The 25031-nt window shown below is 30.8% G+C and overlaps 2 protein-coding genes across 2 annotated transcripts; one reads left to right on the top strand and one right to left on the bottom strand.

Moving 5' to 3' along the window:
- The first annotated feature begins 1816 nt into the window (after positions 1 to 1816).
- On the top strand, positions 1817 to 2298 carry LOC117910509. Its single transcript, XM_034824582.1, has 2 exons — positions 1817 to 1870; positions 1990 to 2298. Exons 1-2 carry the CDS (start codon positions 1817 to 1819, stop codon positions 2296 to 2298), a joined length of 363 nt encoding a protein of 120 aa, XP_034680473.1.
- Positions 2299 to 20338: 18040 nt separating this feature from the next.
- On the bottom strand, positions 20339 to 24350 carry LOC117910508 (L-ascorbate oxidase-like; the record flags this gene model as incomplete). The annotated part of the gene is made up of 3 exons (XM_034824580.1): positions 20339 to 21539; positions 23726 to 23920; positions 24138 to 24350. Coding segments are annotated over 3 exons (1371 nt in total), but the record flags the coding sequence as incomplete, so codon positions are not given.
- Positions 24351 to 25031: the final 681 nt, after the last annotated feature.

Below are 25031 nucleotides of genomic sequence, written 5' to 3'. Positions count from 1 at the left end.
CCGAAGACCAACTGGCCGATATTCTTACAAAAACTGTGAGCAGTAAAATATTCCATCACTCACTAGACAAGTTGGGACTTATTGATATTTAAGTACCAACTTGAGGGGGAGTGTTGGCGTGAGCTGTTCTCTGAACCATTAAAGGAGAAAAATCAATCACTGCAATCAGTCACTGCAATCCCTCAGCAATTGTAGCCGTAATCCATGTAGTCCATGTATAGCCTTTTCTTTTGTCTATATATACACCTATACGCTAATGAATTGATATAGAATAAAAATATATGATTTTATCTCAGACCAACAAATCCTACCTACTAAACGCGGCCAAAAAGGTTTTTCTTTTAAATATTAGACATTTATCAATGTTATTAAAATCACTTTTAAAATTTTAAGTAATTTTTGGATTAGCACTTGTTATGTACCTCTAAAATACTAAAGCACTTTTTTTTTTTTTTTTTTGCTATATATATCATTACAAAAAATGCTACAAACTGAAAGCACTTTTATGAATATCACTCTCGAAGGACTCTTAAATCCAGACCATCTCAATTTCCGCTCAACACATGGCTATTCATGCTAACACACCTGTAGACCCTCAATTTTGCCCCTTTAGCACATGTCTTTAAATTCGTTTTCAGTGCTCCACAGTAGTTCCTTGGTGGCCCATTGCTACTCATACTACTTACCTTTTCTGTCACCTTGGAGACTCTGGTTGAGGGATTGCCTAGCCCTTTATTGTGACCCTTGGCAGTTTTGATTTAGACTTAAGCTTTTTTTATTCTTTTAGGATAGTTCTTAGGCATGTTTAGGCCACTTAGACAATATCCCGATCACTTTAGGACGCTTAGATTCACCTTGACCCGCTTAAACCCACCTAGGCACCTTTTAGCCTACACACATGTCACTTGGGTCACTTAGACACCTTTTTTCATAATAGGTCCATTTAAACATTTTGTTGAGGCTCAACATTTTATTATTATTATTATTATTTTATTTTTATTTATTATTTATTATTATTATTATTTTTATATAATATTATTATTATTATGGCATGTATTTGATAATTACATTTATTTTATCTATTCATTTTTATTTTTTACTTTTTATTATTTATTTATTCATGTATTTAATTGTCTTTATTTTTTATTTTTATTTATTTTTGTTTTATTTATTTATTTACTTAATAAAAAAATTGCTTGAATTGTTTATACTTTAAATATGCATGTGACCCTATTATTGAACGAGAAAGGATATTATCTAATCTCTCCTTATTCCCTGGTTTTTTTCTTTGAAATCATTTTCTATTTTATTACTAATTTCATTAGTTTCTTTAAGTTTCTTTTATTTATTTTTTTTTATTTTTTTGATACTCTTATTCTATTCTATTTTGCATGGGGAGAGGAATTTCAAAGGAGGATGAAGCTGATGCAGCTGTCACGTGAGGAGGGCAGGGGAGGTCAGGCATTTTTGGAGTTTCTCTGGGAGTCTCTGGAGAGGATGATTTGGCATGAAGGACACGTGAACAGGAGAACATGCGCACCATGCCTGAGGACGAATGACAGCACTATAACGACGGGAATAGTGCTGCTAGCTGCCGTCGTGGTGATGATGATTATAGGCTTCACAATTTTCGAGGTTAAAGATCCCGTCATCGCCATCGGCTCTATCTTGCCCAAGGATCCCGTCATCGCCGTCGGCCTTGTCTTGCTCAAAGGATACCCCTTCTGATTGATCCACTCTTAACAGCGTCGTTTTTTTTATTATTAAAACTGTGTCGCTTTCAAATACATGAGGCGGTGTCGTTTTGAGCTTGGTCATGGTGAAATCCGATGGTGAAAGCCAGGTCGTCGGCGAGCAGATGGAGAAATCGGTATTTCTGGAACAATATACTTTCTAAGTATGTATTGGAGAATTTATGGAAAACTGAATTTTTAATGAGGAAACATGGAGGTTGCATGAGATATTTTTTGGAGAACAGAATCAACAAAGGAGGCCATTCCAAATCCACCGCCAATCATCACCGCCGCTCACCGCCGCCACAGTCATTCACCAAGGCAACGCACCATGTCGAAAAGTGGGCCAAGGTTTTCTGGAATGCAGAAGCAAGTTCTGGGGCTATACAGAGGATTCTTACGGGCAGCACGTTCTAAATCTCCTGAAGATCGACGACGAATTGAATCATTTGTTTCAGCTGAATTCCGCCGCAATTCTAAGCTTGTTGATCGGAAGAATTTTCTTTACATTGAATATTTGCTTCGCCGAGAAAAATTGCATGGGATTTCTTCGGGAAGATTATGAGCAAGGCAAAGACGATTCTCCAAGCAATGAGGAAATGATTCTAGCGCACAGATTTTGGAGGGGGAGCAGTCCACTTTGGAGGAGGAAAGCAACCGCCATTCAGTTTTTTTTATTTTACTCGACTTTCATGATATCTTCCACACACGGGCTGTCATCCAGAGTGGGATCTCCACAGCCGCCAACACAAGAGGTCTCCACCGGCATACTAAAGGAGGTTTCTGAAAAGCGTACAACACGCATGATCAGTTCCGGGGAATGGAGGGCTCCACAACACGGCCTGTAGCTTCTTTCCTTTTCTTTCTTTAAAAAATGAGCAGCTATCACATCGAAGAGAAGGGGCAGCCAATAAACTAGTCATCTTTCAGCACTATAGAATTGAGAAAGTAAGAATCTTCCACCTCATATTAAATAATTTACAAATCCGGAAAGATGCAGCGTATAAGGAAATATCGTGGCTGAATGAGAGATCCTTTGGGAGGACAAAATCAGAAACCTCTTACACGGATGGTGGTGCATTCCATATCAGCAGTCATACTTTCCACACTGAAGAGGCCATCCACGCGCATTAAAAGAGGAAATAAAAATTTCCCATAAGGGTGAGGCTGCCACATAAATAAGAGAAGAGAGATCCACGCGAGAGGAAGGAGGATATTCTGGAGAGGACAGAGAGAATAGACTTTTTTTCTGGAGCTTTCACCCAAAATAATGCTTTTTAAAAAAAAAATCCAAAAAATAAAGTGGTTTTGAAAATAATGCCCGATCTAATGCGTTTGTGCCACATAAGATGCCATGTCATAAAACCGTAGTTGGTGACTACGGTTTTATTTTTCTAAAGTGGTTAGAAACCGTAGTTACCAACCACGGTTTTAACTTTAAGTTTAAAGCCGTAGTTGGTGACTACGGCTTTGACTTTTCTTTAAAATGGTCAAAGCCGTAGTCACCAACTGCGGTTTTAACTTTATATATATATTTATATATAATTTTAATTTTTTTAATAAAAATATTATATTATTTTGATTTTAAATATACTTATTTCATTATTTTAAAAATAATAATATATGAAATTAAATAATTGATATTTTTAATTTGATATAAATATATTTTTAAATTTTATTAAAATAATATACTCTATATTTAATATAAATATATTTAGTTAATTATATTTAAATATAAATAAAATATAATAAATTATGAAAGCCTATTAAAAAACAAATAATATAAATTATTATATTAATTAATAATTTTTTATATACTATATATAAGTGGTATATAATGTCACGTGTATATAAGTTCAATTAAGTTTAAAATTTATCATATTTTAATTTAAGTTCATAATATTATATCGATATAATAATAATTTATTTATATATTTAAATAAATATGCTAAATTTTAAACTTAAATTAAACTTTTATATATATATATATATGTGTGTGTGTGTGTGTGTGTGATATTATCTACTACTTACATATAATATATAAAAAAATTATTAATTAATATAATAATTTATATTATTTTTTTCTCCAAATAGGCATTTATAATTTATTTATTTTAAATAAACATAATTTATTATATTATATTTATATTTAATTTTAATTAAATAATTATATTTATATTAAATATAGTGTCAATTGTTTTAATAAAATTTATTTATATATTTAAATAAAAATGTGATAAATTTTAAACTTAAATTAAACTATATATATATATATATATATATATATGTGTGTGTGTGTGTGTGTGTGTGTGTGTGTGTGTGTGTGTGTGTGTGTGTGTGTGTGTGTGTGTGTGTGTGTGTGTGTGTGTGTGTGTGTGTGTGTGTGTGTGTGTGTGTGTGTGTGTGTGTGTGTGTGTGTGTGTGTGTGTGTGTGTGTGTGTGTGTGTGTGAGAGAGAGAGAGGTATTATATACTACTTATATATAATATATAAAAAATTATTAATTAATAAAATAATTTATATTACTTTTTTATTTTTCTAAATAGGCATTTATAATTTATTTATTTTAAATAAATATAATTTATTATATTTTATTTTAATTAATTAATTATATTTATATTAAATATAGTGCCTATTGTTTTAATAAAATTTAAAAATATATTTTTATATCAAATTAAAAATATCAATTATTTAATTTCGTATATTATTATTTTTAAAATAATGAAATAACTATATTTAAAATTAAAATAATATAATATTTTTATTAAAAAAATTAAAGTTATATATAAATATATATAAAGTTAAAACCGCAGTTGGTGACTACGACTTTGACTTTTTGTAAATAGTCAAAGCTGTAGTCACCAACTACGGCTTTAACTTTTTTTATATATAAATATATATTTATATATATATATTTAACTTTAATTTTTTTAAATAAAATATTATATTATATTGATTAAAAATATGTAAGTGGTGTAATAAAAATATTTAACTTTAATTGATCTCATTATTTAAAGAATAGTAATATATGAAATTAAATAATTGAGGTCTTTAATTTGATATAAAAATATATTTTGATAATTTATTAAAATATTTGGCACTACACGCAATATAAATATAATTAGTTATAAATATACTATTTTATACCCTTATAATGAAGAACATTATATTATTTTGTAACTTTGTGTAAAAATTAAAGGCAATTATGCACTTGAACAAAATATAATATGACTTCAAGTGGGTAAATAATTGGAAAATTACTTAAATACAACAAAAATAATTTTTTTTTCCATTTTTTCTCCTTTCAAAATGGGATCAAAATGGAATGGAAAGGCTTAAAATGTTAAACTTAAAATGCTAACCTAAAAGAATTTGTTTTTCCACTTCTTAAAATATAGAATTGTAGAAAGAAAATACTTTTGTTTTTCCAATCAATTCACTATTTAGTTTAATTGTTTTGGTAAATAGATTAAAATGCTTTTGGAATATTTTTGTAAATTCATTGATAATAGGAAAAATGTTTCTTATTGGGTACTAATGGGAGTTTTGGGCAAAAATGATTTCTTTAAAACAGAAAATTCATAAAATAATTTTATTCTCAAAATAATTTTCAATGTGATGTGTGTCGTATTCATGTAGGTATTCACATCACAAAACTGTAATTGGTAATCATGATTTTTGATTTTTTTTTTTTTAAAATAGTCAAAATAATAGTTGGTGATCATAACTTTAAATTTAAACCTAAAACCAATTTTTTAAGTTCAAATTTTAAATCATGTGAATGTTCAATTTTTAAAAATTATTTTGATTGGAGGTTTAGATTGTAAATTTTTTTAAATACATTATTTTTTCTATATCAATATAGTGTTGTTGTAACTAATTAGTTATAAATATAATTAGTTTAAATTTAAACCTAAAACCAATATTTTAGATTGTCAGATTGCTATATGTAAGTGGTATATATATATATATATATATATAAGTTCAATTTAAGTGTAAAATTTATCATATTTTCATTTAAATATATAATAATTTGTTCATAATAATAATAATAATAAAAAAGTTAACAATATAATGCAAATGAAAATAAACACAAAAACTAAAAAACAATCCTCAATGAGTGCCACATGATGGGGTCTTCCTCTTTCTCTGCGGACGCCTATGATAAAGAGACATCTCTGTGGAATCTATCTGTGCAATCTGCCATGTCTCAGTATGTATAGGTTGAGATGGAGCTGATGGAGGCAAGACTCGACGTCTACGTGGACCACGACGTCTCCTAGGTGGACATACATCTAGCTGTGTAACATGTGTAAGAGTATGATGCATGGTAGTCTCTATGGGAAGACGTGTAGGTGATGGTAAAGTGGTAGATGGTGGGGTGATCTCAGGTATAGTGATATCTGATATGGTAGCATCTAGAAGAGGTGATATAGGAGATGGAATAATGACATCTGCTGTAATAGTAGCTGGTGCAATAACATCTGGTATAGTGGACTCGAGCAGAGGAGATATAAGTGATGATGGTGAGGTGACATGTGGTGTAGTGGTCTCCTCGAGGGAAGGTAGAGGTGATGGTAGACTAGTAGATACTGGGGTAGTCTCTGGTATAGTGACATCAGGTATAGTGGCCTCTGTGGTAGGAAATATAGGTGATGGTAGAGTGGTATCTGATACGACATGCCCTAAGGGAGAGGGTCTAGGTGAAGGTGATGGTAGGGGTGAAGAGGGAAGTGTGGAAGTCTCAGGTGCAAATGGTGTAGATGATGTGGATGGTGCTAACATGGTCTCAGGTGGATGCATAGATCGTCGAGGCTGTCGACCAGCTCGCCCATCATCTCGTCTACTACCTTTCCCTCGGCCTCGAATAGGCTGCATCCTAACTGTAGTGGCTGACACAGGTGGGCTCATGGATGGGTATGATGATGTAGGCGACTGACGGAGTGAATGTATGCGATGCTCCTCTCCAATAACATGCAAAATATCAATAGCAATCCGATGAATGTCGCCTAATGCACCTGAAGTAGGCCCAGCAGATCGACTAGCAATCTCAACCATACCAGTGATCTAAAATAAAAAAATAAAAACGTTAAACAAACAAAAATGATTTTTAATTAATTATAATTTAATAAACCATTTATAAATTAAAAAATCTTACCAATAACTGAGTAGCTGCTGCTGTACTATGATACCTCATCTGATCTCTATGGAGAGGGGGTGTGATCAAACGTCGTGTAATACGTCGGTACCACTCCATATATGGATCATGAAACTGCATAACACCCACCATAGGTGGTGCCGTCGCAATACGCTCCTCACGACTACCCCATAAGGTAATATACTGTGCATGGAATGCTCCCCAATCATACTTATGTCGTCCTCGCCTATCCACAGAATGGAGGTCTAGCTCTATGGAACAAGATGGAGGTATCCCTTGTTGAAGGCCAAACTGTCGCAGCACTCGCTCTGGTCGATGCCACTCGACAATGTCAAAGCAAATAAGAGGTGACATCGTCCGCCAAATCTCCTGGTCTGCTAGAGATATCGTCGGAAGATGGGCAACTAAGTCTCCCATGTAAGGCTCCCATAAAACCTGTTAAAATCAACATTTGACATTAATACTGAGTACAGGTTTAAATGGTTAACAATAGCACATTACATCTTATATGTACCTGGTCATGGGTCTGTGCATCTAACTGGTCTCGATAAAATGTCAACACACGTGATGGGTTTTGAGCCCATGATAAAGGTACTCTCCACCTACATCCTAACGGATCAGCTGGTAAACCCTCGTGTAACAATGCCTCATCCTGTAATCCGTGGTCCAACTACTCAGCTGGTAAATCATCGGCTGCATCATGCTCTAAATGCTGGGCTGCTGGAGGGGCTGGTGGTCGACCAAAATCAGGGCGACCCACGTGGAGTCTCTCCCAAGACCACAACTGGAAAAAAAATGTAACATTAAAATTTTACTTAAATTATAAACTTGAAGCAACTAGAAATTTTAATCTAATGTGAATAATTAATTATACCTGTAATAGTGTGACACATCCAGCAATATCGGTGGCACCGTCCAAACTCGCTCGACACAACTCCCTATATAGGTGTGCTAATACTGCACTACCCCAACTATACATAGATGTCTGAGTCAAGTCTCTAAGTAGTGGGAGGTAACACAACTGGATGTGGGTACCCTTCTTGTCTGTAAATAGCGCTGAACCTATGAGTCCTAATATGAAAGCTCGTGCATACCGCTCTAATGTGGCATCATCTAAATCAACTGGTGGCTGAGAGAACTGCTGACATAGCCATCGTGTCGATATAGCTGATCCTCTAATCTCAGATATAGGGGGAGTCACTCCTAAAAGTTCATAACATAGCAGTGACCAATCTATGTCACATGTGCCAGTGATGGGAAGCCCATGAATACGAAGTCCTAATATGACAGCAACATCCTGTAAAGTAATGGTCATCTCCCCAACAGGTAAGTGAAATGTGTGTGTCTCAGGACGCCATCTCTCAACTAGACTAGTGATCAATCCCCAATCTAGTGTAATGTGTCCAATACGGTATACACCATAAAATCCAGATCGAATAATATAAGGTCGAAGACGAGAATCCATCTCCCACTCCCGCATAAACCTAGATATATGCTCCGACAAGTCAAGACTGAAGCAAGCTGTAAAAATACAAATATATCAGTTAGATAATAAACTGCAAATTTTTCCATTATTTAATGAGATATTATGTGTTTGCATATACATACCTGGCCAGAATCAACTAAATGAGACCTGTGTCTATCCTGTAGAACCAAAACAGACGTATCTAATGGATCTGGATCAGAACTATGTCCTCTATACTCCATATCTGTAACAAAATTGTGAAGATAAATAAACAATACTTATTCTTTAAAATATATATATATATATATATATATATATATAATATATATATATATATATATATATATTATATATATTTCTAATGGAAAATTTTTTAAAATTTATGGAGTTTTCCCTATATTAAGTATATATCAATTTTATAAATTTAAGTACATCAATTTATTTATGACCAATAAACAAGTCATACTAGCCTAAATTAAAAATAGAGATACAAATACAATTGAGCATTTGTTAACATTTTTAATAGAAAATTTCAAAATTTTGACAAAGTATCCCCTATAATATGGACATTATTCCAAATACAAATAACCTGATTATGCAAATAACATCAATATTTATAATCAAACCAAAGCCAATAATTGCATAAAGGTAGTATCAAAGTAGCTTACATCACAATATCCAAGAAACTTACATACATAAATCACATAGTCTAATCAATTCTATTACTGTTTTGACAAGAACGACGATTATGGCCACTTTGTTTGCATAACCCACATGTAATAGAAGTCTTGCCCTCTCTAACATCCATTTCATTATGCAAACGGCTCGATTTAGGTCGTCCACTTGATGCACGTTTCATCGACTCAGAAGGCACGATAATTGGACCATCATAAGGAGGCCACTCATATACATTGAAAATAGGATGGAACAAGGGTGCCCAAGAATTATAGTACGATTGTGTACTGTAGTAGTGTTGAACAAGTGGTCTAAAATCAACTGAACGAAAATGACATGCTGCTAGAATATGGCTACATGGGAATCCATATATGAGTGTTTTACCACATGTGCATGCATACTCCTGTAAGTTGATGCGATATGTTCGACCATGAGTTGAACTACTCTTAGTACCCTTATTAGTCTTCACATGAAATTGTCCTCGGATGTGATCATATAAAACAATCTCATGAGATCCCGCCTTAACCACATTTGCCTTAAGCTTAGCATCAACATATGGAGTGTATTCCTCATTTGAAGCAAGTCGATTAGCACCTTGTTCCCTTCTCACAACAAAGTAACTATTTAGCCGAAAAAATGTCAATTGAACCAAAACAGTTATGGGTAAGCTACGAGCCCCTTTAAGCACACTATTGAACACCTCCGACATGTTTGTAGTCATGATGCCATACCTTCGACCTCCGTCATGAGAGAGCGCCCATTTCTCAAAAGGGATTGCTTCCAACCATTGTTGTGCGGCTGCATTAATCCTCCCAATTGTGTTCATATGTTTATTGAATTTTTCAATCTTGGTTGCTAAGGCTGCTCTGCACATCAGATTTTTCAATATTTTATCCTTGAATCGAGTCATAAAATTACTGGCAAGATGACGCATACAAACCCTATGATATGCGTATGGCTCAGACCAACCAAGATGAACATCGCTCATTGCAGCCATAATGCCTGGATGTCGATCTGATATAACACAAAGTCCCTCCTATGAGTTACTCTGGTTCTAATACATGTCAAAAACCAGCCCCAACTATCAAATTCTCACCCTCTGTTAGGGCAAAAGCCAATGGGAATAACTGATTATTTCCATCACAGCCCATAGCAATCATTAAAGTGCCTTTATACTTGCCATACAAATGTGTACCATCAATACTGAGTACAGGCCGACAATGCTTGAAACCTTCAATAGATGGATGAAATGTCCAAAAAACTCGCTGAAATATCTCTGTATTCTCCATAATACCAGGAAATGTTTTTGAAATAACAACACATCCTGGATTTGCCTGCTCTAAGGCAATGAAAAATGTGGCAGCTCTGCATATGACTTATAAAAATCACCAAATAAGTTTGTAAGAGCTTTAAGCTTCGCTTTAGATGCCTTTTGTATGATATTTGGTATCCAAATTTCTCCACAATACTTGCTTGAATAGCAGCCACTGACAATGTGAATTGTGCCTTAATCATTCCTTGGATATGAGCAGCAATCAAGTTGGAATCTAATTGTTGATGGTCCCGATTCAAGCAAGGATTTACACATTTGTGCGGACCATTGTATTTATTGATTGCAAATGAAGTTGTACCTTTTACAACCATAGCACGGAGTTTCCATGGACATTGAGATTGCTTAGCCTTCTTGCATCTTAAGACTAACAACTTTGTAGTTGACTCAACAACAACGTACTCTTGATGTGCACTAATAGAGTACAACTTCGCAGCATGTTGTAAATCTGCTTTTGAATTAAAAACTTGGCCAACCATGAACTCTCCACCCGAGTTTCCAATATTAGTGTTCCCCCATGGCGTCCAGTCACTTGAAACGGCATTACCAATGTTTTCTACATTTTCAAACTGCACTGATGGTGCCGGAGTGATACTGAACAGGGGAAAACTCTATTGGGTCCTCAGGATCTGGGTTATTTGACATATCACAACCTTCCCCATCCACAGAGACATATCTCCCTTGTTCACCTTCCATTGCTTCGTGAAGAGCTAAGAAAGATGAAACAACATTAACATTATTGTTTTCCTCATCAATAACATCAAACACCCTATCGTCATCATGTTGAATATCTTCTGCTCTCTCACTTTGATCATCACCTTCTTGGGATTCACATTCTTCTTCATCTTCATCTTCATCTGCTCTACACTCATAAGTCATTGCAACAGGGGCACTACTAGGTCCACAACCATACTCAAATTCCTCAATATTATCATTTTGTCCGAGTAATAATTGTGTGAAGTTACCCAATAATTGCCCTCTCACCCGTGGTTGTACTGGCACTTGTTCAATATACAATTCAATTTCGTCCATTCCAAATGTGTTAACCAATTTCAACATTTGAGATAAACTATTATCATCCCATATTGGACAAGGTTGGAACCTATTTTCCCTTTTTAAAGGATACCGACAGTTGAGGACTACTTGAAATTGTTTTTTGTCAATGCCAGTTCTCGAGTATATCATAGATAACAAGTGTTCGTAGGTTGCACTAACAGGCACATCCAAAGGCACAATTACAGCTTCATCCCCAATATACTTTACATCTGTTTCTGTCCTCAACATTTTTCCTTTATAAAAGCAAATCACAGGAACAATACATTCAGACATGATTTACCTACAAAAAATACAATATCAAATGGTTTAATAATTAATGAAAATAATAGCAAGAGAAATTGCATATAATCTTTTAACATGTGAATACAAAAAGTATATAATAAAACACCTTCTTACGCATTAGGGGGAAAAATATAAATCACTTAATAATAATAAATTTTTCATTTAAATAGCTATCTATGATACAAATATAATCATAGATAAATGTTTTATAGAAGTTTAATTTAAAACTTAGATAGTGGGTTATAAATCAATAAATTTTGAGTTAAACAATTACAATAATCTTAAAATAAATAAAAAATAATCCACCAATTTTTTTTTAATAAAATATCATATATTAAAATAAAAGTGAATATTATCAAGTATTAAATAATATATAATTTAAATAATTATGTTATTATCCATGAATCACTTGATATTTGATTAAAAAAAATTAAAAAAAAATAAAACTCAAAATCAAATAAAAGTAACCCACCACAGAAAAATATATTAATAAAATATCAAATATACAATTATAAAAAAAATCATTTATATATATATATATATATATATATATATAAACATTATTTGAATATTAAAATGCAAACAAATAAACATTTATAAATCCATTTAATATAATTTTAAATATAAGGAAAAAAATCATTTATAAATTAATATTAAATTTAATTTTAATTTATATCTATTGAATATTAATTTTAATTTTAATAAAATTGATTTTAATTTTAATAAAATTGATGCCAACATAAAAGTCAATATTCGAGTTACCCATGAGGACTGCTTTCAATGGTCTGATATACAAAACATATCCATTAGCAGAATAAAAATAATTATATGAATAAAGAATAATATGCTCAAAGTAGGCCCAATTCGTCAAAAGGCATAATGTCATAGCTTAATAGGGAAATGTCCAAATTACTAAATGCATAGCACTTGGCAACATTGCCATATAAATACCTTTGTTTATATGGGCATCCTTTTTGGAGTTTTCACAAGGTTAAAACTGCATGGGACCTGTTACAGATGGGTTTTTGGAAATTTCTCAAAAGTCCCCATCATGGAAATAATTCAACACGTGTAGTCAAACTTATCAAAGCTTAGTCGTTGAAAAGGCATTACTTAGGTACACATTGGACATTTTCCTTCTTTTGTTTTTAAAATAGAAAATCATAATAAATATTATTTTAAGAAAAAAATTAAGATATAAAAAAATACTCTCTTAAATTAAAAAAAAATTAAAATAATTTTTAAAAAATATAAGATAAATCTATATCTCTCTACAAAATATATATATATATATATATATATATATATATATATATATATATATATATAAGATTTTTGGATTACTTTCTTAAATATCAAAGAAATCTCAATTAATTGTTTTATAAATCAATTTTTTTATCTTAAATCATTAATGATATTATAAACACGAGAACCATTTTTTTATCATATCATAAGAGTTTTTTTCAAAAAATCATATATATATTTTTTTCTTAAAAAAAAAATTAAAATAATTTTAAAAAATATAAGATAAATCTATATCTCTCTACAATATATATATATATATATATATATATAAAATAAGATTTTTGGATTACTTTCTTAAATATCAAAGAAATCTCAATTAATTGTTTTATAAATCAATTTTTTTTATCTTAAATCATTAATGATATTATAAACACGAGAACCATTTTTTTATCATATCATAAGAGTTTTTTTCAAAAAAATTATATATATTTTTTTTCTTAAAAAAAAATTAAAATAATTTTTAAAAATATAAGATAAATCTATATCTCTCTACAAAATATATATATATATATATATATATATATATATATATATATATATAATAAGATTTTGGATTACTTTCTTAAATATCAAAGAAATCTCAATTAATTGTTTTATAAATCAATTTTTTTTTTATCTTAAATCATTAATGATATTATAAACACGAGAACCATTTTTTATCATATCATAAGAGTTTTTTTCAAAAAAATTATATATATATTTTTCTTAAAAAAAAATTAAAATAATTTTTAAAAAATATAAGATAAATCTATATCTCTCTACAAATATATATATATATATATATATATATATATAAAATAAGATTTTTGGATTACTTTCTTAAATATCAAAGAAATCTCAATTAATTGTTTTATAAATCAATTTTTTTTTATCTTAAATCATTAATGATATTATAAACACGAGAACCATTTTTTTATCATATCATAAGAGTTTTTTTCAAAAAAATTATATATATATTTTTTCTTAAAAAAAAAAATTTAAATAATTTTTAAAAAATATAAGATAAATCTATATCTCTCTACAAAATATATATATATATCTATATATATATATATATATAAAATAAGATTTTTGGATTACTTTCTTAAATATCAAAGAAATCTCAATTAATTGTTTTATAAATCAATTTTTTTTATCTTAAATCATTAATGATATTATAAACACGAGAACCATTTTTTATCATATCATAAGAGTTTTTTTCAAAAAAATTATATATATATTTTTCTTAAAAAAAAAATTAAAATAATTTTTAAAAATATAAGATAAATCTATATCTCTCTACAAAATATATATATATATATATATATATATATATATATATATATATATATATATATAAAATAAGATTTTGGATTACTTTCTTAAATATCAAAGAAATCTCAATTAATTGTTTTATAAATCAATTTTTTTTATCTTAAATCATTAATGATATTATAAACACGAGAACCATTTTTTTATCATATCATAAGAGTTTTTTTCAAAAAAAATTATATATATATTTTTTCTTAAAAAAAAAAATTAAAATAATTTTTAAAAAATATAAGATAAATCTATATCTCTCTACAAAAATATATATATCTATATATATATATATATATATATATATAAAATAAGATTTTTGGATTACTTTCTTAAATATCAAAGAAATCTCAATTAATTGTTTTATAAATCAATTTTTTTTTATCTTAAATCATTAATGATATTATAAACACGAGAACCATTTTTTTATCATATCATAAGAGTTTTTTTCAAAAAAATTATATATATATTTTTTCTTAAAAAAAAAAATTAAAATAATTTTTAAAAAATATAAGATAAATCTATATCTCTCTACAAAATATATATATATATATATATATATATATATATATATATATATATATATATATATATAAAATAAGATTTTTGGATTACTTTCTTAAATATCAAAGAAATCTCAATTAATTGTTTTATAAATCAATTTTTTTTTTATCTTAAATCATTAATGATATTATAAACACGAGAACCATTTTTTTATCATATCATAAGAGTTTTTTCAAAAAAATTATATATATATATATATATATATATTTTCTTATTTCTCACATTTATTGGTCGGTCAAGTCACTTGGCACCCAAACCCAATCCAACACAAACAGGCAATATATTATGAATTTTTGGACTTAAGAGCACAAACAAAAAGACATTGCTGGGTTCTTATTTAATCATTTCATAGTTGGAAAACAGGTAAGACTCTTTCTTTAATGAATAAAAAAGAAGTAACAATTAATTAACTTAATGGAAGGAGAGGTTGGAGAGATTGTGACCCCTAAGCTTAATCAAAGGAACAAGAGTAAGACAGAAGCAATTGACAGTTCATAAAATTCTTAAGAAAGGACTTGAGAGAAAAGCATAGGCTAGTTGTAGATTTGTAGGCCGCTCATTGTCTAAACTATTTAATGGTAAGAAGGGTTATTTAAGTACCATATTTTAAATGTTAAAGTTCCATAAAATCCTGTTGAATGTAAACCCAAAAAATTCTCCCAGTCTAATAAGAGCTCATAAGTAAATGGGAAAAAGGTTATTTACCCCTATTATTTATACTTGCATGTACTATGTTTAAGTAACATTACAATATATCTATGCACAAAATCAAATGTATAATAAATAAAATAAATAAGTCTTAATTTTGGGAATATCCACTGCTATTGTTAATTGACATAAGCATTGTTAGGACAAGTTTAAGAACAAAATTATTATAAATTAGTGAATAAAATTGTGGAAATAGGAATTGGTTTTCATTAAAAAAGAAAAAAAATAGAAGCTTTGTTTAGGAAGTGTTTTAATTGGAAAATATATTGTATATAATTTGAGTATTTAATATTATGGAAAGGTCTAGCTCTCTATTACAGTTGTTGTGGGTCAAAATTGAATACAAAGAAAACCAACCGTTCAACATCATCTTACAGAATATATATATAAAAAATTAAAAAATAAATGAAAGAAAGAAGAAAAGGAAAAGAGCAATCGCAATTAGAATACTTCATTCAGTTTTCTAATATTTCCAAAAGACCTGAATACTTCATTCAGTTTTCTAATATTTCCAAAAGACCTTTCATGAGACCTTTTCTGCTCTGCTTGGTTGCAGAGAAAAGAAAGGTCGTCAAAGACAAAGGAATGAAATTTTCTATGGAAATTTTATTTTTCGGAAATTTATTTAAAAGAACATTGAACTAATTCTCGAACCTTTGTGCAAGAAGAACTAATTCCAATAACCCAGTAGGAGTAGTTTAAGTGGATAATCTTACATTAGATAAACTAAATCAAATCCCCAATAAATAAATAAAATCAAAATTTTGAGACCCTTTTTAAAACCCCTGAATTACAATGGCCAAGCTAAAAATGTAAAGTCGTTTCTGAGTCAATTCCAATCTTAAAGACGTTACATGGGACCCACCTTCTAAAACCCAGAAAAGTTGAAGGACAAGCATGTTGAATTAATTTGCAAGTAGCATTTTTTGTTGTTGATGGAATCATAACTCATTCAACGGGGTTTAGGCGTGAAGGGTTTGAAAAGGCTAAATTTACGGTAAGATTAAATCTCCTATGGGGTGTCAAGTTCTGAGGACTCTTCCAAAATTCAAGCCTGAAATCCTTTGTTCACGAAGATGCCCTATAGGAATAAGAAATCTCTTAAGATAAATCTCTGAAATCCTTGAAAAGTGGAGTATTCCTATTTTTTCTATTCCTATAACAAAAACCACCGATCCTCTTGTTCATTTTTTGAATTTTTTACAGTGGTCCCCTCCATTTTTGGATCTTTAACAAAAAAAAATCCATGCGGCCCCCATTCCATATCCGTTTTCTTACCAAAAAACCCTTTTTTTCTTTCATATAAGCTCACAGTCAAAATAAAAACAAAAAATATCAAACATATCTTCACCAAATAGAATCCAAACACAGCTATAACAACAACAACAACAACAACAACTTGAAAACCAAACGGATTTACAAAAAAAATTAAAATTTACGATAATCAGAAAAACTCAAAAATCTTACCTGATCAGTGACTTCCAAACTTTGAATTCGAGCCAAGGATGCAAAGGAAGGATGAAACCCTAAAGAGATGAAACCCTAAAAGGAAGAAAGCTAACTGGGAAGGAAGAAAGCTAATTGGGAAAACGAAATTGGGAAAATGAATAAACCTAATCGGGAGAGGGGGATAAAAGGAAAGTTAAAGCCGTAGTTGGTAACTACGGTTTCTAACCACTTTAGAAAAATAAAACCGTAGTCACCAACTACGGTTTTATGACTTGGCTGCTTATGTGGCACAGACACATTAGAACGGGCATTATTTTCAAAACCACTTTATTTTTTGGATTTTTTTTTTTAAAAAGCATTATTTTGGGTCAAAGCTCTTTTTTCTGGGAGCATAGAGATCCACGCGGAGAGGGGAGCCACCTTAACGCATCAAAGACAGATTTTTTTTTAATACAGGTGAGTTTTTTTTGAAATAGTTTTGATTATTTTTGTTCGTAATTCATGGGTCCATGCTAATTTTGTTTTAATCCATATGATAGTTAAAATGTGTTTGTGAGTTTAATTTAATTAGTTTTGTCTTAATTTACTCCTTAGTTTAGTTTTGCTATTGATTTTGATTTCTTAGTTTAATTAATTAATCTTTTTAGGTACAATTTAGGTTTCAATTTGGTTTATTAATTTATTCTATTCATAATCTTAATTCAATTGTTTGATTAAACCTTTAGAAAGATTGCATATTGTTTTTTTCCGATTTCGATTATTTTGATTTGATTCCTATCTAATTTTGATTGATTGCTTCGGATTAAAAACGTTTGAATTTTATTCATTCAGTTATTCATGTACTTGCTACTCTTTTAATTACTTATTATTCATTCATTTATTCGTTGATAAAATTGATTTCATGCTAGAAAGTTCATTTTTTTTAGTTTACTCTAATTTAGTTTGATTCATCTATTTAGTTCAAGTACATTTATAATTTTAATTCATTGAAAAATTGATTCTATATTCGAAAGTTTGCGTTTTTAGGTTGCTTTAATTTAATTTAATTCATTATATTTAGTTTAGATATTTGTTATAGTTTAGTTCATTAATAAAATTGATTTCATGTTAGAAAGTTCATTTTTTTAGTTTACTCTGATTTAGTTTGATTCATCTATTCAGTTCAAGTACTTTTATAGTTTTAATTCATTGAAAAATTTGATTTTATGTTTGAAAGTTTGCGTTTTTAATTTAATTTAATTCATTATATTTAGTTTAGATATTTGTTATAGTTTAGTTCATTAATAAAATTGATCCCATGTTTGAAAGTTTCAGTTTTTTTTTAGTTTGCTTTGATTTAATAATTTATATTCATTATTTTAGGTGTTTTTATAGTTTTAGTTTATTGATAAAATTGATTTCATGTTTGGAAGTTCATATTTTTAGTATTCTTTGATTTAATTTGGTTCCCTTTAATTAGTTTATGTGTTTTTATAGTTTTATTTATTTATTGATAAAATTGATTCTTTATTTAAAAGTTCATGTTTTTAGTGTACTTTGATTTAATTTAATTCATCTATTTAGTTTAGACACTTTTATAATTTTTGGTTCATCAATAAAATTAATTCTATGCTTGAAAGTACATATCTTTAGTTTGCTTTGATTTAGTTTGGCTCATTTTAATTAGCTTAAGCACTTTTATAATTGTAGTTCATTAGTAAAATTAATTCTATGTTTGAAAGTTCACATTTTTAGTTTAATTTAGTCAAACTCGTTTTAATTAGTTTAGGTACTTCTATAATTTTAGTTCCTTACCTGAATTGATCCATTTTTAGTTTTTGTTTCAAAATCATTAATGTTAGATCCTGATCACCCTTATCTAAATTTATATGCTTTTAAAATCCTAGCGGTTAGTTCATGAATCGATACCTTGTTAGTTTGTCTAATCTAGAATGCCTTGCCCGTTGCTTTAGTGATCCTTCATTTAATTTGATTTTCTTTCTGAGGCTTTTGGAAACTCATGAAGATTAGCCTCCATTCTCACCTTCAATTTTCTTGGTTGTCAAAATTCTACTTTGTGATTTTGTTCTCTTTTGTTTTGCTTGGTATTTTGATTCATACACTTTATTGTTTTTCAAATTAATTTCTTTTATTTTTAAAATATAACACTATTCTCAAAATCTCATTTTCCTTAAAAATCCATTTCAAAAATTCATTTAGAGTTCTTAGAATCAAAATCTCATTTTTTTTTAAAATAATGTGCAACCATGTTTTGATCGGTTCACATCTTTCAAATAAAATTACAGTTTTGAATAAAACACGAATCAAAGCTTGTGGTCCCAAACAAATGGGATAATTCTAAGCTAAATTCGTGTATATCGATTGGGGAATTGGTGAAACCCCTACATAAGAAAATCTTTCAAAATTTATTTTTGTTGCCACATTTGACACTTGTTGAAATCATGTCTATCTATTTTTTTAGGAATTATATACAAGATGTATGTGATAATTGATGATTCTGTATACTTTGATCACTTTTGCTATGCTAATTAGATAACGAGCATGCTAGGATTTCTATATTTTATTATTTGTTATCTAACCCCTTACAACTTGAGGAAGCACATTGCAAATTATCTATGCTATCCAGGTATGTCCTCTATCACCTACTTTCCGAATTATGTGAATATGTTTGTCATTGTGAAATAATGCTTATGTCTAATAATGCTTGAGTGTTCTGATATACATATTTCATTGTTTGATTATTTCTAATAAAATACATGTTGGATGATATATTGTTTAAATTAACCTTTGATGTCTTATGATAGCGCTTAAGAAGCAGTCCAAGTACGTACCCTAAATTTTTTTTTTTTTTTTTTCATGATTGTGATTAGTTTTCCTGCTAAACATGCTATTTTTCGAAATCACCCTAGCTCACTTAAGTATTCATGATTAATCATTTAATTGTCACGTTTCCCTCAACTTAGTCAGTAGAGACCTTTTTAGGGCTTAGAGGGGTGCTACCTCCTAGAGGTACCTTCCTAATAAGTAACCTGATCCCCGGACCAAGACTCGGGTTTTTCAAAGACATGCCTTTTTTCCAAAAGTTATGGAGTCACATTTTAGGGTTTTTCTTTCTTGTTTTATTTTCCCTTTAAAATAAAAATAAAATAAGTGGCGACTCCAACTTTTTCCAAAAATTAATTTTTCACAAATATAAAAAGCGAGTCTCGCCGATCGAGTGGGGACGCACGCGAAAAATACGGATCCACAACACCCTATTTGAATTGGTTGAGCATGTAAGTTGATCTCATAAATCAGTCCTACTTCAATCCCTATAAACGAGATGGGAATCTAGTTTTATAGTAATTCAAAGTGCAATTGTGGAAAATATACTTGTCATACATTAAATATCACAACCATTGCCAAAACATAAGAAACCAAACACAAGACTAAATCTCTCTTCAAATAGAATTTGGTTTCCAGTCTTCCAACTAAATAAATAGGCTTCTAATTGCATGTATGTACCACACAAAAATTGAAGATAGCTTCAGCTAGGTTGCCAGCTAGCTATTCTCAGTGGTGACTGTAGTTACTCATCAACATTTTCCCGGTCAAGCCACAAGCAAGAGCATGGTTTGGTACATCTTTGACCAGATGAACACCTTCAGCAAAGACCACTCCCATTCCCATATGCAAATGAGGCTCAATGTGGCAGTGGAATGCCCAAACCCCAGGATTATCCGCCACAAACCTAAGAGCTGTCCATCCGAAAGGGAATATCACTGCAGTATTCCTCAATGGTGGATTCTTTAAGTTAAACCTCTTCGCATCTTTTTTCCTAAACTTTCCTTCTCCATATCCCAACACCCAAAAATCATGACCATGCAGGTGCCAAGGGTGTATTTCACTGACACCTGTTGCTAATGCATTGGCATTTTGAAGAATCACGTCGACCGTTGTCCTAAGCTCTAGCATGTACACCCCATTCCCATATGTCGAGTTAGTGTTTGTTGGAGGTTTCATCACATCATAATCGTTGGGAAAGTTCTCTGGTGGACTCTTCTGATCGAAAGCGTTGCTCAAACGATGCTTAATGGCACCTAAATAAGGAGTTGGAGGCAATGTTAGGGATATATTATTGATAGCCCACTTGGTGAATCCGTTGATAGTGTTTTGAGTGTTGAGGAGGATGATTCTGCGGTTGTAGGTGGTTGGAGGCTTGGGGGAGCCCATGAGGGCCAGGATTTTGTTGGAGAAAGATTTGCTGTGGTTGTAGTCATTCCAAAGAGGAGACACTGGAGGTGTAGATGTTGGGAGCTTTGAAGCTGAAGTTGTTTGGTAGTTGAGAATGGTGAGGCCTTGAGGAGTCTTGGGCTCTCTTCCTCTTACACTAACTGAAATCCAGTAGTTCTTGGAGGGGTCTTGGTCAGCGTGGATCAAAACAGAGTAGCTCTCTCCAGAGTAAATGTCTAAGTCATCCACTGCCACTGGCTGAATATAGTTTCCATCTGCTTCCACCATCACCATCTTGTGATTCTATGTAACAGCATAATAACAAATGAATGCGTCAATCTCAGTTACATTTACAAGTTGGAAACAAAATCGTTCCCTTAAAATTACTTTTTCTTAAAACAACTTAATAAGTATATATAAACAAAGACATTGAAAAAGGAAAATTAAATTTAAAAAGGATAAAGAATGACACATTAACCTCAATTTCAAATCACACCGCATGCCTAGCGAAGAATAAACAATAAAAATCTACCTTTCACGGTGGAGCCGGTAGTTCAGTTCAAAGGAGCAGTTTTTAACACATGCATCTGTTAGTCCAACGGTCTAGCTTGTCATTGTTAGGTGCAATAACGGTCTTGGGTTCGAGACTTCGAGTCTTCAATGCCAAGAAGTGGAGGTAGTTTTTTATGGGTTGGAGTCCTCCTACTGCAAGAAGTACGGGAGGTGTTTTTTGTTTTAATATTTTCAGGGGCACATGGCCCCCGTAAGCTCTAGTTGGCTCCACCAGATCCAGTGCACTCATGGATGGAGCAACGACAAAGCTAAATCTAGCACTGCCCAGTCACGTGGGAACAGTAAAAAGTAGTAGTACTAGACTCACCAGCTATGTCTCCTCTTTTCAACCGACGGTTCAACAAGACATGATGTTTATTTCAATTCAAAAGAAGACAAAAAACATGGTGTGTGACATAAAAGGAGCAATACAGAACTTCTTATGGAAAGTTTTACTTACGCAGGTGTTCATATTTAGTGTAAATTTTCTGAAATTCAGAATATTTTGTCTGCTAAATCATAGGACTGATCCTATGGTTTTGAATCTTTCCCTATCCAACTTTGAACCCATTTTCCTGATGTATCTAATATAAGCTTTTATGAAATTTGGGGTATGTTTCGTGTATGTATAAATATTCTAAGCTTTATGTTTCAATGATGACTTTATTTGGATTCGAGAAATTTTCCCTTCTCCTGTTGAAGAATGTGTCAAAATGAAGGATTCCTAGAAAAAAAAACAAAAAAAACAAAGAGGCATTTATCCAAATAGATACCAGTAATCTCTTGATGCGACAAATTCTACATATAGAAATAAAAAGTATCAAAATGAAAAATAATTCTTCTGAGAAAAAAGTTGTAGGATAAATTTCTAAGTGTCAAAAAAGTAGAAAAAAAAAAATCTGAAAATGTCAAAATCATCATGGGTCCTATATATTCTAATAATTCCTATATATACAATGAGGTTTGTGAAATTCAATCAATAAAGTCTTTAGCGGTCAGATGAAGCCACCATCAAGTAGGATGGTTTAATGTGAAGAATAGAATTCTCACAGTTGTAGAGGACCACAAGAAGATATTTTTAAACAAAATGGACCGGGCAAGTCACATGCACCATATGCTTTTTGGGACAAAAACGTCCAAGTTGGGGGAAAAGGACAGTAGGCATGTTGAACCGCTGTCAGCAAAATAATACTGAAGAGAACAATTCCCTTTAGCTTTGACATGGACATTTTTTAAAGACCACTTCCATGAACTAATAAATACTTCTGGTTGAATTTCTCAATCAATAATACATATATGTATAAGGCATGAACATCACAAATTTTAAAATCAAATTTTCATAGGGAATCGATTCTCGATTCCCACCTTTTATGCATGAGAGAGAAAAAGAAGTACCAATAGAAAAGAATGTAGCTATGTCGTGAAGTGAATAATTTAAGTGTCATTTTCTTATTTTTATCCCACGTTTAATTAACTCACAACTATTGCCGTCACGCCAATCTATGAAGCAAAATTTTCAACCAGCCTTTTTGACTAAATATTTTATTTTTTGCTTTTTGGGAATATTACTTTATATTTTTTAAAATAAAAAAATAATTGCATCGAGAAAAGCTTCATACTTTTTGCTTATTTTCTATTATCTTATCCTAACTTTTTTCTTCTTTCCGAACTTTATTTCACATCCTCAAGTCAGTATCTTATTGACAAATTGTCATGATAAGAGTGATATTTTCTAATACTTTACGACTTGGTCGGTTTGGTTGAGTGTGACCACTATCTTCCTAAAACAGTATAATATGTGTAGGCAGTCCCCCCAAGGGCCAATATGGTGGTTCTTTCATTTTTTATTTGTTACGTGTCGACCACCCAATTGCAATCAGAATATCTTATCACTTGAGGCATAGATTCATGAGAAAATAGGGTGATATGGTTAGTACCCCAATTTGCAAGTTCAGTGAAGCGAGTGCGGTGGTGCTGGAGACCCTGAGCCTGTAAGTTTTATGGGGCTGCACATGGAGGATTGGGGGTGCACATTGTTCATTTCCACGGAATTGGCACTGGGGAGAGGAGGAGTTGGTAACGTGGGCGGCTAGAGAGCAATTGTACTGGCCTCTTCCGTTGATGAGCAGAGTCTGAAAGCAATATTCCACAGAATTAATGATTAATGGACAACCAAGACTTCCTCTTGTTTTGACCTTTTCCCCCAGTTTTTTGGTGCTTAATAATTTCAAAATGCAGTCAACAAGACAAGGGTTTCACCAAATACCAATTACACCATACCGAAAACGACCGTTTTGAAATTGACCATAGAGGCGTAGAAAATAGGGACAAGAAGAGATTGGCGGTTACCTGGGGTTCGCCAATCCAACGAAATGGTTTGGACGAGAGGGCCACTTCTTGCTCTTGACTACCCTTATGCCACCAATCACTCAACAACAGACTGAACTCTCCATCGTAATGGAAAGGTTCCTTTTGACCTTCACCAACCTCTACTATCAGAGATCCATACAGTCCAGCAGATCTTTGCATTCCGTAGTGTCCATGGTAAAAGTATGTGCCAGCCTGCACCATAACATTTCACAACTTTGTAAGAGCATGGCTTTAGCGGCCACTACAAGAAACTGACCAATCAAGAAGTGCTGGGGTCCTTCATCACAATTTTTTTTTTCTTTAATGAAAAACTATTCTGTTATGTTTTAGAAAATTCTAGGAAAAAGAAAAAAAAAATGTTAAGGAAAATAATTATGCTCTATTTGAAAATAATGAAAATGATGCACAGCAAATAATAAAGATTGTTATGAAAAATTATAAAATATTTTCCTTAAAAAGAAATAAGGAAAGTTTCCAAAACAGTATTTGTTAATAATTTAAATTTATTTTGGACTACTACCTAAATGTTTTATTTACTATTTTCTTTCCTTTTATTTTTTTCTATTTTTTTCAACCCATCTAATAGAATTTTTTAGTAATATATAATCAAAATTAATAAATATAAGTTATAGAGTAACCTAAAAGAAAAAAAAAATCTTATACAAGTAAATACTTAATAAATATATATAAAAAAAACGTATCTTTTGATTTATTTCATCATCATTTTTATTCATTTATCAAAATCATTTAATCAAATATAATTCTAATATTTAGTTTGTATTAATCTTTTTATTAAAAATTAGTTCTTATAAATAAATTGAGAAGGCTTTATTTAGAATTCTAATCTTGTTATATTACTCATTAAAAAAAAGG

The sequence above is a fragment of the Vitis riparia genome, unplaced genomic scaffold (genome assembly GCF_004353265.1).
Source record: "Vitis riparia cultivar Riparia Gloire de Montpellier isolate 1030 unplaced genomic scaffold, EGFV_Vit.rip_1.0 scaffold763_pilon_pilon, whole genome shotgun sequence".
In the NCBI taxonomy this organism is placed as follows: domain Eukaryota; kingdom Viridiplantae; phylum Streptophyta; class Magnoliopsida; order Vitales; family Vitaceae; genus Vitis; species Vitis riparia.
Note: the sequence above shows the minus strand (reverse complement) of the source record. Positions and strands in the feature narration are given on the sequence as shown.

Bases quoted from the DNA above. Each gene is read 5' to 3' on its own strand.
- LOC117910509 (XM_034824582.1), top strand. From the start codon at position 1,817: ATGGTGAAATCCGATGGTGAAAGCCAGGTCGTCGGCGAGCAGATGGAG. The intron at 1,871-1,989 runs GTATTTCTGGAA...GAATCAACAAAG, and splicing joins GCGAGCAGATGGAGAAATCG to GAGGCCATTCCAAATCCACC.